The sequence below is a fragment of the Leuciscus leuciscus genome (genome assembly GCF_965113295.1).
Source record: "Leuciscus leuciscus genome assembly, chromosome: 21".
NCBI classification, from domain to species: domain Eukaryota; kingdom Metazoa; phylum Chordata; class Actinopteri; order Cypriniformes; family Leuciscidae; genus Leuciscus; species Leuciscus leuciscus.
Genome location: NC_138745.1, coordinates 21,990,069 through 22,006,038, shown reverse-complemented (window position 1 = coordinate 22,006,038; position 15,970 = coordinate 21,990,069). Strand labels below are relative to the sequence as shown.

General features: G+C 35.9%; 1 protein-coding gene across 8 annotated transcripts in view; it reads right to left on the bottom strand.

Annotated features, from left to right (window-relative positions):
* ablim2 (actin binding LIM protein family, member 2) overlaps positions 1-15,970 on the bottom strand; it is a 67,641-nt gene that overhangs the window by 41,512 nt on the left and 10,159 nt on the right. For all 8 annotated transcript variants that reach the window (XR_014201051.1, XR_014201052.1, XR_014201053.1 and 5 more), the window contains exon 2: positions 9,373-9,528. Coding sequence is in view for 1 of the 8 variants with exons in the window: in XM_082151730.1 (XP_082007856.1) it covers positions 9,373-9,528 (156 nt within the window). In the remaining 7 variants the exon portion in view is untranslated. The remainder of the gene's footprint in view (positions 1-9,372; positions 9,529-15,970) is intronic.

The following is a 15,970-nucleotide window of genomic DNA, read 5'->3' as shown; positions in this document are numbered from 1 at the left end:
CATCAGCACTTTGGGAATAAACACTTTGGGTGCTTAAGCTCCTATGAATGTCACACCACATACATGCTGTATGATGACTGAAAAGATGGAAGATTATAGACACTGGAAGTATGATTTTGGCTTACAAAAAAGCAGATAAATTAGACAACATGAAATAAAAATGAAATTAAAAAAATATCACAGCTGAGGAGGTTATACAAGCAGCACTAAAAAGGGGATGGGTTGGGCTAGAAGAAATGGAACATGGAAAAATGATGGCAGAGGAAGATAAGCAGACTATAGAATAGGGAAGGAGGGCAAACGAGAGTAATCGGGAGGGTGAGTGAACCTGGAAACTTCAGTATATTGATATTGGACTTGAAATCAAATCCCTGGATGGAAATTCTCAACATGTCTGACTCTCTGAAACCTAAACTTTGCAATGCAAGAAGAGCAAGTAAACAAGATAATAAAACAGGTTACACTGAGGGCAAAAGCAATTCCTTTGCACACATTTCCTACTGAGACAACCTAAGGTAGGAAATGTGGGTTGGAAAGGGTAAGGTAGGAAACCTAAGATAGACACAACAATCTGGGAAGCAATCAGTGAAAGAGTTAAAACTATCGGTGGAATTGCAAGTGTAAATCTCTTTCCTCAAGGCCAAGGAATTGCGAAAGCTAGCACCAGTGACATGCAATTGGCAGGACTCACATCAACAGAGGGAAGCGTTTTATTCCTGAAGGGTAATATAACCCCTCTACACACCGTCTAAGCTAATACTAGCTAGCTCCAGTGTTCCAACTTAATTCTCTGGCAATCTAAAATGGCGATGGTTTGCATGCTTTTAGGGAGTTGGCTGCATGGCTGGAGAGGGTCTGCTGTTCCTCTACATGAGGGGGGTTGCATTTTCACAGCCTAAAATCAGACTTTCAACAATAATCCAGCAGACAGGCTACTGATGTCACACCTGCCTTTAATTATTATTATTTTTATTTTTTATTTTTACAAAAGTTGAATATTGTGTACTCTGTAGGCATTCCATGAGTTCACATAAGCCACTTTTCCACCATCGGGCCAAACCGTTCTCAAACCGTTGTTTTACTGTTTCATTATTATTAACTTGTGTTACTTTGCTCAAAGGCAACACACAAGTGACCATCTCTGAGTGTTTGTAATTGTGCCGTGCCGATCCAAGCTGAAGTGGAAATATAACTGACCATTCTTAGAACCGATCGGCCCGACGCTGGAAAAGTGGCTATATATGACAGCAGCTTCAAAAAATACGAATTTTGGAAAACTGGGAAATCTTTGATTGTGATGAAAAATCAACTAAATCACAACTAATATAAATCAGAAAAATGTAAAAAAAAAAATTTGAATGCAGACAATTATTTTTTGTTCATTGATGTTATTCTGCAATGGGGTTAAACTCTGGCTTTTATTGTCCAGATAACATTAATTATTAAATATTTATTATTTTATTGTCTAATGTCCTCAACATCTCATCAAGGAGCCGGAATTTTAACTTGCGGCTTTATCTAGCCAAAAACCACCCACTCACAGACAAGAAGAGACCATCTGAACAAAAAGTCAAACAACCAATCACAGTTTGTTTTTATATGCCACGATAAATAAATATGAGGTAATAAATTATTACTGATGAATAAATAAATAAAATACACAAATGACAGACATACCAAACAACCTGTATCAAATCTGTTTGTGGACATGTTAAAAAATAAATGCCTCAAACAAAACTGCCTTAAGGGTACAAAAATACACTTTAGCACACTTTTAAAAACTCCTTATTATGGAAATAACATACTTTAAAAGAATATACTTGATTGCAAACTGAATATAATGTTTTCAGACAATTGCGTGTTAGTAAACTTACTATTAAATGAAAGTGTATATGTTACATTTATATTACATGCAATTACTTGAACTTAAAGGGTTAGTTCACCCAAAAATGAAAATTCTGTCAGTAATTACTCACCCTCATGTTGTTCCAACCGCGTAAGACCTTCGTTCATCTTCGGAACACAAATTAAGATATTTTTTATGAAATCTGAGAGCTGATAACTTCTCCATAGGCTGCTAGGTGGCCCAAACTTGCTGGCCCAGAAAAGTTATTTAAGAGATTTAATAACCCAGAGAGAAGGAAATGAATAGTGGAATAAAGTCGTTATTTTTGTTTGTTTCTGCGCACAAAAAGTATTCTCGTCGCTTGATATACTTCAGATTGAGCCACTGTAGTCACTTGGACTATATTAACGATCTCTTTAATAACTTTTCTGGGCCAGCAAGTTTGGGCCACCAAGCAGCCTATGGAGAAGTTATCAGCTCTCAGATTTCATAAAAAATATCTTAATTTGTGTTCCGAAGATGAACGAAGGTCTTACGCGGTTGGAACAACATGAGGGTGAGTAATTACTGACAGAATTTTCATTTTTGGGTGAACTAACCCTTTAAGAGTGCTTTTTTAACCCAATTAAGTAGGACTTCAATACATCTTTATTTGTTTCATATATTATTTCATGTGTAAACTAAAAAACAAAAATATGAACAAAAATGTTTTAATGTGTCCCTGTTACATTGTATTTATACATTTAAGTACTGAGTAATAGTAATTAACTACATGTCCTTACTATAGGGTTAGGGTAGGATTAAGGTTTGGTTAGTTGCATGTAATTATGCCCAATTTATAGTTATTACTATAGTAAATGCATGTAACGCATGTCATAACATGCATGTCATTTTATTGAAACTTGTATGTCATGTATTAAAATATATTTGTAATTATTACACATTTGTAACGATGAAGTTCCAATTTAGTACATTTAAAAATATATTACCTTGTGGGTAGCTTTGAGGTTAAGACTACCTCATCATAAACACAGTATTACAATATTGCATCCTGCAGATGATGCAGAAAACAACACTGTCAGGTATCAACACACCTTTGACAATGAACAGTTCATCAATTTTGTCATCCTGATGAACGGAAGAGCTTCTGCATCTTCATTTTGCTTCATCACAAGCTCTAGCTCTCATTCACCTTGAGAGTCCTGAGCGTTCACTGCACTACAGCACAGAGTGTTCTGTTCTAACTGCTCCTGAGTGTCTCTAATTACCTGCAATCACACACTAATTTGATCGATAACTAACGCATGAGTGCAAATTAGTGTGCACCAGTATAATGCAGGAAACATGGGCGTGTAACTACCTGACTATCTACACAGCAGAGAGAATAGAACAAGTCCACTGTCCATGAAAGGCCGGGGCTACTAGCCAAACAGAACTAGTGTACTGAATAAATACTTGCACAAAAGCAAAAACACACAAAAAGTAGAGTCAGGTTGACCACTCTTCCAATAGAGCAAAGTGAAATGTGTTTAATCACGATCGATTATGGTTATTTTTTTCTTTTCTTTTTTATGACAATTAAACATCAAGGAATTACATCAATTGAATAACTTCAATCCTAAATGAAGTGTTTTATGTCGAATAGAGATGGAATATATTTGTTGTTGTATTGTTGTGTAATGTTGTAAATAGCAAATTTCCCTATTGCAAATCACATTGTTTTTAAAAGTCATACCGGGTATTATCTTTTAATCTGCGGTTTTGTGTGTGTGAAGGGTGTATAACAACTACATAATTGGGTTAGAGGTATTAGTGCTGTTGTGATATGTAAAATGTGCACTACAGATCAGCTGCATGCTTTGAAAGAGATCGCAAAACAGAAACAAAATACCCACACCATTATGACCATAATTGTCTGATGTGAAATTACATAACATGGATAGGATTTAAATGACTGGAATGACCTATAATGTTGGATGACAATACCGTAATACCAAGATTTTTTTTTTTTTATGTTTTTGTAAAAAGTCTTTTACTCACAGTGGCTACTTCTATTTGATCAAAAAATACAGTATAAAGTCATATTCAATTCAAAATAAGAGTTTTCTATTTTAATTTATACTAAAATGTAATTTATTCCTGTGATGGCAAAGTTGAATTTTCAGCATCATTACTCCAGTTTTCAATGTCACATGATTCTCCAGAAATTATTCTAATATGCTGATTTGCTACTCAAGAAACTTTGTTATTATTATTATTACAGTTCCTTCATATTTTTGTGAAAACTGCAACAGATGTTTTTATTTGATCAGTAGAAAGTTTTTTTTTTGTTTTTTTTTTTAAATAGATTTTTTTTTCTACAAAGAATGTCTTTACTGTCACTTTTAATCAATTTAATGCTTCCATGATGAATGAACGTATTAATTACTTTAAAAAAAAATTACTGACCCCAAACTTTTGAATGGTAGTGTATGTATGTATTTGTATATATATAAACACGGGTTGGACAATGAAACAAACACTGGCCAATATAGTGTTGGAGTTTTTTTTTTTTTTTTTTTTTTTTGAAGATTTGTGGCCTGGTGGCCAAATCTTTACTGATTTTACATTCCATCAATAAGAGCAGAGTGTGAAGGTTGAATTAGCAGAGCTAATATTGCAATCCATACAACATAATGGGAGACATATCAGAGTTCAAAAGAGAATAAATTGTTGGTGCACATCTCTCTGGCTTCATCTGCGACCAGGGCAGCAAGTCTTTGTGTATCGAGAGCTATGGTACCCAGGGTAATGTCAGCATACCTCCACGTTGTACGAACCTCTTCCAACAGAAGTAATTGCCGACGCAAGAAGAAGCTGTCTGAAAGGGATGTCCAGGTACTAACCCAGATTTAATAAAAAAAAAAAACATAAAACCACAGTTGCCCAACTCACTGCAGAATTAAATGCAAACCTCGACTCTCCTGTTTCCACCAAATCTGTTCGTCGTGGGCTACACAGTTAATATCCATAGTTGGGATGCTATAGCTAAACCTTTGGTCACTCATGCCAATGCCAAATGTCGGCTTAAACAGTAGAACAGTTCAACAGTTTCATTGTCCAACTCCTGTTTATTACATTAACAATAAACATCAAAAGTTTACACTACCGTGTCCTTAAATAAAAATACAACTTAGGACATTCTAAAATCTAAATTCAAAATAGGGGCATAAAATCTAAATTGGGAAATATCATTCTGAAGTTTTTAGATAAATCTAACAATCAATACTATACACTAACCCAAATCCAACATTAACCCTCAAGGAAATCATTGTGCATTATTTGATTTATTTATCTGTTTTTTTTCTTCAATTGAGGACATTACCAAATTAGGCTTTGTAAGATTCAGATCCTTGCTGGGGACAGCTCTGACTACAGTACAGCTAAGTAAAGTCCCAAACATCCCACACAACCAGAGCCCAAGATGTGATTAATTAAAAGTGTGCTACTGTGCAAGCAGTTTTATTAATAGATGATCCAGCATCTGTAACAAATTTGAAAAAATGAAAATAAAAAATCATTATATAGTTGCATCCTGTCTTTATTTTCTTGAGATATTTAATGATATTTGAGTGTTTGAGTAGAAAAATTTAGCAAATATTCATTATGCAGATGCATCCTGCCTATCTTTTTAGAGATACTCAGTGATATCTGAATCATTCTCAGCTGATCATAATCCAATATGACAGATGGGATTACAGTACATGTTCACACCAAATCCAATGAAAATATAAGATAATGGGGAAATCCATATTTCTATCACAACACCCATGGTCTCAATGCACCATTTGATGAGCTATTAGTGATAGATTATGAATAAAAAGACTGCAGCTAAATTTCCCTGAGGAGCGCTTCTAAACGGGGGAACTAAATAAAGTGTGTCATTTATTAATTCTGCTGAATCCTTCTGGATCTGAAGAGTTGTTATATAAGATCAGTTGCGGTGGGAAACAGCTTGAAACAAGAATCTTGACACAGCCTTGAGCACACAAACACATTGTGCTCTGTCCTTGAGAAGGAAACATTTTAATTTTGTGTATTAAATCAGTCTGGCATGATTTAATTTAGCTGTGAAATATGTACTTGGAGGTTTCAACTAAAACAGCACTGACATGACAACTAAACAAAACAAATCAAAACCCAGGTAAATACAGATTCAAGATAAAACAAAAGCTATTTTATGACAGCCCGTGTGTGATATGACTTCTACATCACTGTACTTAGAAAACTACATTATAATCAATATTTTTTTTTATTACACAGCCAGTACCATGTGAACAGGTCCATGCATAGTCTTGCACTATACGTATAGGCCTACAGTATGTGAAAGCATATCACTTGCCAAGTACACGCTTATAAATATATGAGGCTCTTCATGTTTCAGATGTTGAATGCTGCACTGTCAGGATAGAGCAAAGAGAAGCAAAACTGTCTGCCTCGATAAAAAAAAAAGAAGAAGAAAAAAGGAAACTTTTAGATTCGGGAAATTACAGATTTTCCAAGAATGCAAATCAAATAATTTCAACACTTTCCCCAGATGAGGTATCAGGATTCAAGACTTTACTGTGATGTGTGTGTGCATGTGGATAGTTGGCACGTGTGTATCTGTGTGTTGATAATAAAAAAATCACTTGGGTGTTCATGCAAACAAAAGGCAGCTGTATTAGGGTGTTTTCAGTAGGGTGTAGGTCACACACACACAACCACATATATTTTAAGAGGTCTTAAAAAATACTGGTATTTGATTTGCACTGCTTTTTTTGTTTTGAACAGATTTCTCTCTCCAGTTACATGCAAAATTCAAAATTATATTTACATAAAAATGATACACTAAAGGGGAGTTTATGTCCATGATGCTATCTGTTAAAAATGCGTTTCCTATCTATTCAAGCCTGCTGAGAAAGGCTGCATGTACTACTGTATATACATCTGTATGCAGTATATGCATATTTTGATTAAATAACATATTTGAATGTTTGAGCTCACATGTTTGGAACGAGTGTTGGGCGTGCTCAGTCCAGCCTTTATGGAGTAATGAAATCCCCACTGTGCAGAATAGCATTACCATGTTGTCATGGTGTGCATGAAACAAATACAGGCAGTTTTATGATAACTGAATTCCCCCACATGTCTCTGTCCTTCTCCAAACCTCCATATGAAGGCTCCAAAACATCTTAGAATGACGCAACATAATCTGGTTTGTCTGATGTTTTACATAACAAATGAGTTGAAGTTGGTGTGACAGCAAACTGAGTGCTGGAATGACACACATTCAAACACACTTCCTGTAAAAACAACACCCACCCATATAACCAGTGTTCCTAGAATGACTCCTATAATACATTATACAACTGATGATGCATTGTACTTGTAATGGTAAGTTAAAGAAAAAATGTATGGCTAAGAATGTAAGTGCAAACTTTAAATTACAATTAAAGACTTAGGCATTGATGCCTATAAATACTGACATTCCTCGCTGATCAGGTTCCATCAATACGCTTATTATGGGATATTTCAGGTGGAATAAACAGGAAAGATGCATATACTTTTCTGATGCTTTTCACATCACGGTAGTATCACGGTAGTAGCAGAAAGCGATGCATAAGGATGTAGTGTAGCGACTCCCAATTCTAGGAATATACTAATATTTTGTTGGTAGGACCAATTTCCAACAATTATTAGTTAACACCAAGTTGTTAACACTTCAGAAAAAATAATAATTCATCGTTACACTACATCCTTATGCATCGCTTTCTGCCAGGACTTTTATGTGCTTTTCCCAAACCACTGAAGTGACGTCGGTGTCCGGGTTAGCAGTAGCATGAGCCGTCAGGCAAGTGTTATTTAAATAAACTCCTGATGTACTTACAAACTTTCCAATGCCTCGTTTTATGAGTACAGAACCTATTTGTACTACTGTATAAATTTGGTACCATTCCGGGCATTATTAGTGGGGTAATTTATGAGATACATCCTAGGATACATTAGCGCCTGCACTAAGCCATCCGGCTGATTTCTCTAAATAAGCTCTAACTTTAATAATGTTCGACCAAGGGAAAAAAGGCTTCTGAGGGGGTGTTTGGCTCGAGGTCATGGTGCAAAGGACCCTAGGTTGATTTTACTCCGAACCATCCCCTTAAGGTTGAACCACTGTACTCACATGGACTATTTTAATGATGTCTTTACTACCTTTCAGGGCCTTGAAAGTGGTAACAACGTTGCAGTCTATGAGGGGGTCAGAAAGCTCTCGGATTTCATCAAAAATATCTTCATTTGTGTTCTGAAGATGAACGAAGGTCTTACGGGTTCGGAACAACATGATGGTGAGTAATTAATGACAGAAATTTCATTTTTGGGTGAACTAACCCTTTAAGCATCACAAACTGTTTTCAATATTGATAATAATAACAATAAATGAATAATAACATTCTGATGCACCAATCAGCATATCAGAATGATTTCTAAAGGATCATGTGACACTGAAGACTGAAGTAATGATGCTGAAAATTCAGCTTTGTCGTCACAGGAATAAATTACATTTTTAAATGTATTAAAATAGAAAATAATTTTTAATTGTAATAATATTACTGTTTATTTTGGATTAAATAAATGCAGCCTTGGTGAGCATAAGAGACTTCTTTCAAAACAATTTGTTTTAGGTACCTACAGTACATGCACACATACCCAAGGAAAGATGTTGTCTTGATTTTGGACCCTGGTTCATATGAAATAAGCAGAACACATTGACTTTTCAGGCAATACAAACTTAAATACATACACACCTACAAAATTAGGGTGAACTGCATATGACAACCTCTATGCTGTGTTTTAAAAAACTTAAAAATGATAGTTATTTAAAAGACAAAGAGCAATGGGTAAGAGGCCATAAAAAAGATTAGAGCATCAACTATAATTTGACTAATAGCGTGTAGTAACTGAACTGACCGTCGCTCTGAGGTAAGAATAAATGTGTTAAACTCTATTAAGAAGCTCACATTGTCTGAGCCCTGAGGTCACCTAGCAACCACTGTCTGTGTTCACAACATCATCAAGCTGAAAACAGCCGGTGCTGGGAGAAATTGTCTCGCGCATACATAAGCACACATGCAAACACACATGCACTGACAGACAAACCACAGTCATCCATGTGTTTGGCTTAATTTGAGTTATTTTTGATGAAATCAGATTCCAAACAGATGAAACATAGTCACCTAAATAAACTTCCTCTCTACTCTATGGTTCTGGTACACCGCTGTCAGAACAACAGTATACGCCCCACCCTCCCTGTTCGTGGAGAATGATTGAGTTTGTTGCAGTGCTGCACAATAAAATACCTTTATGTTTTCATCACATTTGTTTTGTGTTCAGGTTTTTTACATGTACATTCAAAGTGCTTTTCAAGGCATAAAAGCCCTTATGTAACTGTCTGAAAATTGTCACACAATAACAGAATATAAGAATGGAGTGGGTTGTGACCGATGTGTTACCTTTGCAAACAAAGCACTTGATGTGGAAGTGATTGTTTTGCACCCGGAGCACCTCGCCTTTGCAGGGCTTGCCACAGTTTTGACAGGGGACGGGGCCGCTCTGCCGCTGTCCCTTCTGCTGCTCCAGGGGACTGTGAACAGCCTGCTGGTGAAACGCTGTGGAGACACAATGAGAAAAAGAGACAAGTTTCATTTCAGTATCCCCTCATACAGCACCAACTGACAGATATCGAAAAGTTTAGGAATTAATCAACAACCCATACTGATCTAAGCTGACCGTATTAATCCGAATACTGGGGTAAACATGTCCCTTAAATGTCTATGGTGGATATTAGTGAAACTAACAGAAATAGTAAGAGTTGTATGCAAGTATACTATTCCAAATTCAGATGAAATCATGACATGAAATTAAGTCATGACATGACACTGGAGTTCAGTCGCTTAACGGCTGTCATTTGCCTACACTGGATGTGAGGGTCACGTCAAAAGCAAATAGAACCCATTATAATCTGTCTAAACTGGATACAGATGCGCATTCAGTTTCTGAGATGCTCCACGCATTTGAGTCTGTCGACAACCGGACAAATGGAAAAGGAAAAGAAAGTTCGCTTTGACGCGTCTAGTTTAAACAGCTCGTTTGCTTCTCTGTACAGACTTTAGAAGATCCCAGTGTCGGATGGCTTATTTAAATGTCGTCCCAGATCGCGTCAGAGGATTATATATTTGTTTGGAGCATTTTGTTTCAAAGAAACATTTGCTAAAAGTTAAAGCAGCCAAATGTCTTGGATCTGACAGCAGCTGCATCACAAACAATAAGTAAATGATTGCATAATGCTTTGTCTGTAAATTACTGTTTTATATAGATAATGTTTTCAAAATACTTACTCACGTGCAATAGCAAGTGGGCCTTGATACTGTTTCCTATGCAATTATACAATCCGTTAGACAATTATAACAGTGGCCGTTTACTGATAAGCTTTAAAGGAGCCATTCTTAAAAACGGTCAGAATGTATTATGAAAATAATATTTTTTTCTACATATATATTTATTTTGTTCAAAAAACATTATTAACATTATAAGTAAACCTCAAGCAACATGTATAAAAATAAAAATCCACGTCAAGACCCCTTTAAGTTCAGTTGCTGCCTTAAATTATGTATAATCAACTTGGTTGTAGCCTACACTCTAAAAAAAGATGGTTCTTTAAAGGTTCTTTACAAGTAGTAACGGTTCTATTTAGAACTGTATCGTCCTGAAGAACCCTTTATATGCTAAAATGGTTTTTTTTGTTGTAGTTTAGGGTTCTTTACTCCCGCCTTTTTGTTTTTCAAATCTGTAACTGTCAAAGCCTCTTCATTACTGATTTTCTGGAGCTCAGCTATACAACTAAAGTGACTACACAGACTGTCAACATACTCTTAACAGGTCAATGATTTCTTTCTTAAAATAACTATAAATTATAACTTTAAAAATTGTAAGTGGTTTCCCAGCAATAATGTATTTTTCTCTTTAGTTTAACTGAACATGTAAGTGGAGCAGCTCTGTTCAGTTAAGGATCTCTTCTCCACAAAGTAAGTAACAGAGATATGGAATTTATGATCCATGTTGTTTTTGTTTTTTATTAGACATGGATGACGCCAGTGCTCTGCTCTCTTTTGTGAATTTTAAAGCTGTCGTTTGAGCCAGTTTGGCACCCAATCTTCACACCTACTCCATTACATAGGTGTGTAAACTCAAACAAACACTTCATAATAGTCCAAGACACAGCCAGAGACAGACCTTCAACCTCTTTTTTTAAAAGGGCGTGGAGCAAAACTGGTTCTGTTGGACATTCTGAAGTAGGATTTTCAAAACAGGTGTTCACTTTGTGAAGTCTAACTATAAGGGATAAAATATCTATAGAGAAATGTGTTATTGCGTGTTCTCAAAGGCGAGAACCTGTATTTGTCCCTTATTCATTGAGAAGTTTCGTTTTGAGAAAAGCTGCTGGTTTTAGTTTGCTCACTTAGACTGGATGAGCCTTTGACACTAATTCGATAAAAGTACTTTGGGATGAAACTACAGCAGTCATTGTATGTGTGTGTTTGACTGCATTTGTCATGTCATGGGGAAAGACAACCCATGTGCCAGGTCTGTGTGACTTGCCATTGGCAATACATTTTACAATGTGACATTTCAGAAAAAAAATAAATAAATCAAGAGTAGGACTTTCATCCATTTCATTCATCATCGAAATTTGTTGGATAATGGAAAGAGGGCACTAAACTCTTTTGTAAAAAAAAAATTGGGGGACTTTTCTAAAACAAAGCCTAAAAAGCTATTTAGCTGTTGGTTAACAGTATCCAATAGCCTGCATGGCCTGAGTAACATCAGCAGAAAAGGGCAAGTTATTACATAGGTGAGACATTCCTCGAAACTCTCTAAATAAGTCAGATGAAGTCCTCTGAACCGGCCAGGTTAATTTAAGAATTAGTATTAATCATTTAGATTGGCTGACGACAGAGCAGAAACAGGCTGATTAATGTGTAAATTCCTTTCACTTGTACCAGTCATCCTCCAATTGGCACAGCATTTCATTAATACTTGACGCAAATACACTCTGAACCTCCACTACATCAACATTTATATATCCTAAGAGAGACTGTGCTGCTGAACCATCAGAAACTGCATTCTGGAAATGTTTAAAGACCCCCTTTAAAGCTAAAGCTATTTCCTGCTTTCACAGATCAGGTAGAGTTGTTAAACAACAGTGGGAATTTACGAGAATCCAACCTTAAAAATACACCAATAACTATGGAAACTCACTTTTAGCAAGCTGATGGTATATGGTAATGATTTATACATGAATTAATCATTTGAGGTTACAGTCAAATGAACACTGACAGTGTTTTCATAAACAGTTCTACAGGTGTTTAGCAGAAGGTATGTTTTCAATTAAGAAAAGCAAGAATGAAGGCCAATGTCAATGCATTTAATGAATGCCAGGTTCATTCCACCTACTACAGGACAAACAAAGACCCATGATCCTTGATTCTAGACCTGAGTCAAATTAAAAATGGTTTTCGTTAATTGAAGTAAAACTTAAATAAAATAAAATATAAATATTAGATGAAAAACTTAAAATGAAAATTTGAAATGTTGCTTGGACAATTAAGTGAAATAAGTTTAAACTGAAGTACTAAAACTAGTCAAATTAAAACTGAAATAAAAATAATTAAATCTAAATGAATTTTTTTTAATAAAAATGACAAAAGCACAAAAAAAAAAAAAAAAACTTTACATTAAAACATTAAAATGAAAACTGAAAATATAAAAACAAAACAAAACTAATTCATAATATTCATTAATACTAGTTAAAATAATACTAAAATAACACTAGGTAAAGCAACAATTTCACACTTTTTGAAAGGAGTTAAATGTTATGGCAACAAACAGCCAATCAAAAACATCAGCCAATCATATTTCTCTCTTGCACTGCAGCATAACATGACTATAGTTATAAAAGACCTTCATTCTTCAAAGATCAAACTGTGCATGTAGAAGCTGTTTCCTATAAGTCATGAGAGGAGGTTTACATTTTCTGCATCACCTTCACCTCATTCACTCCCACTGAAGAGTACAGGTTCATGAAATCATATTAATACGGTCTCAAATGTTACCTCATTAAACATTCAAGAGCTTTCTACCTCTCAGAACATGGTGTGCTTAATTTCAGCATCTGAGGGAAATAAGTTAGACATTTTGAACAGTGACTGAAAACACAAATGATGAAGAGATTGTCAACCAGTCAATTATCTTGAAGAATGTTTTTGTTTTGGTCCAAACAATCGACTTTCATTGTATGTAAAAAAATAAAATAAAGACATTTTTCTAAATACTTTCTTCTTTGTTCTGCAGAATAAAGAAAGGGTGCACTATTACTATAGCTTTAAAGTGACGACATCTGTCAAGCGTGAAAAGCCCATATACTGTAGAGGATTGTGGTACCAGCCAGCACAAGACTTCAATAAACTAGCAAACCACATCACAATAAAAAGAGAGAAAACAGTGATTGAATCTTATAGGCCTAACCACATCTTCTCTGATAAGAATTCGATAAGTCAGGGTGGATCACTATTCATTTCTCATGAAGTACAGTACAAAAACAACCAGGGTTTTCTGAGTCTCATGATTCCTTTCAACCTGAGCCAAAGATCTGTGGTTAAAGGAATACAGGCAAGAAGCCGTACTGCAGTAGTAAGATCCCTATCAGTCACACCCCGCACATCATATATCATCAAAACCTCTGGAAGCACATGCTAAAGGTCAGCGTAAGGGAGGAGTTTGTTACGTGTCCCTAAACACACACACACCATACTTTCACAGACTTGCTCGTTTACACAGAGAGTCATCCATCTTTAAGCAGGTTCTCCATAAATAGAGCATCTACTCAACCCGTGGGGACTCCATCATGACCTTCTACATTCTGCTCGAGGTCCATATGCATGGCTGACATGTCTGTGTGTTTGCAGGGCTCGGATTTCCACCGCAGAATCCCTCTGCCACTCACCTAGCCAAAAATCACTCATCGTTTGCCTTATTTTGCAAATGCAATTGTGGCTTTTGGGGTTAGATTGTACAATAGAAAGCTTTTGAATGCTAGAACAGTCATCATATTACTCTCATGCACTGCAGCATAACTTAATATTCCAGAATACGTCTATAGTTATATAAGACCTCCATTCTTCAAAGATCAAACTGTGCATGTCGAAGCTGTTTCCTATAAGTCTTGAGAGGAGGTTCACATTTTCTGCATCACCTTCATCTCATTCACTCCCACTGAAGTGTACAGGTTCATGAAATCAAATTACGTCACATCTTGACCTCAATATGACCTAATGGTCAAAGATAGATTTTGGTGATTCTTAAATCTAAATTCTTAAGTCTAAAATGTCAAAAGGTTATAGGCTGTGCACATATCCAGACAGCAAGAAAGATATATATACAGAAAGAAAAATTAGACAAGAAATAAAGAGGAATAGATAGTTAAAGTAAAGAATAGATAGTTAAAGATGACAGCAAAGGTCATCTAAATGTAAAAGTAGGGAAAATGAGCAAGCACAAAATAAATACCTAATATCGGCTGATACAACACTGATATATAGTGCATACCTGATAAAAATATTGTACAAAACAACAAATGTCATAAAAGCATAACTTGGAATTCCACAGACAAGTGCATCACTATGCAGCTATACGTCTCTATAACTCACTTTATTTAAGTTCTTTAACAATTTTCCGACAATTGAGTAAAAACAAGTAGCTTGCTGTGCACTGGTGAGGAAAAATTCAATGAAATTAAAAGAATTTGAAGAAGTCCCAGCAAATATTTCAAGAGATAGGCCTACTTAAATCTACAAGTCAAGAAACTTAAATCACTAATTCATCCACAAGGCTTGCAGCTGTGTGGCTGTGTGTGTGTGTGTGTGTGTGTGTGTGTGTGTGTGTGTGTGTGTGTGTGTGTGTGTGTGTGTGTGTGTGTGTGTGTGTGTGTGTGTGTGTGTGTGTGTGTGTGTGTGTGTGTGTGTGTGTGTGTGTGTGTGTGTGTGTGTGTGTGTGTGTGTGTGTGTGTGTGTGTGTGTGTGTGTGTGTGTGTGTGTGTGCGACGATGATCCTCCAACATGGCAAGATGATTAAAGGATTTTAAAGCAAATGACACGCTTGTAAGTATGGAGTGCCCATTTTGAGGCAACCAGAGGTAACTCCATTTTAGCAGCTTTCTGCCTGGAAGGACAACAGAAACCACAGTAATGGATTTTAAACACTTAATCTAAGTCTTACAATTGGAAAATCAAGATAAACATCCAAGACTCAGTTCCACAGATTATATTTGTGCACTTATGTTTATTGATCTCCCGATTTCGCAAGGACACATGAAACAAAAGTAGGCTACCTCTGAGGCACCATTAAATGTAGCAAAAATCAAACTTTAGAAATCCAATTGAAATCGGCAAAGAAAACAACCTCCTGTCATATTTCATTTCTCCATCTTTCTTCCAGATCTGTTTAGAGAAGAGGCGGAGCAGAGGAAGAGAGTTTGTTTACGGTCACCACAGTCAGCACTACGTGTATTTCTGCAGCTGCTGAGACTCTTCCAACAGTTATATCATGACTTGGATATGTTCGCCCTTGTGAAAGTGACAGACCTACCCAGCAGTTAAGAGTAGTTGCTTTGTAATCTCAGAGTGTCCAGTGCCATACTGCATTTTTGACCCTGTGATGGCCACACAGAAATCCTTTCACATGTTGCAACTAGTTATAGACTGATATACTGACCTGGCATTGAATTAAACATTATTTGGCCATTTTAGATTTTCGGCTTAAACGGATAAGTGTACCTGCTTCTCAGTTACAAAGTCAGCCTTCGTCACTGGATAATGCACAATTCCTGATTTCAACGTTTTGTGAATATTCAAATATAGCAAATGTTTAAAAATATATAGGATTACATCATTTGTATTAGCCTATATCACATACTGTATTCATTGGAAATCAATCAGCCATCAGCCAACAACTTTCTACAGATATCTACATCATTAACCGTCTCAACTCCTATCC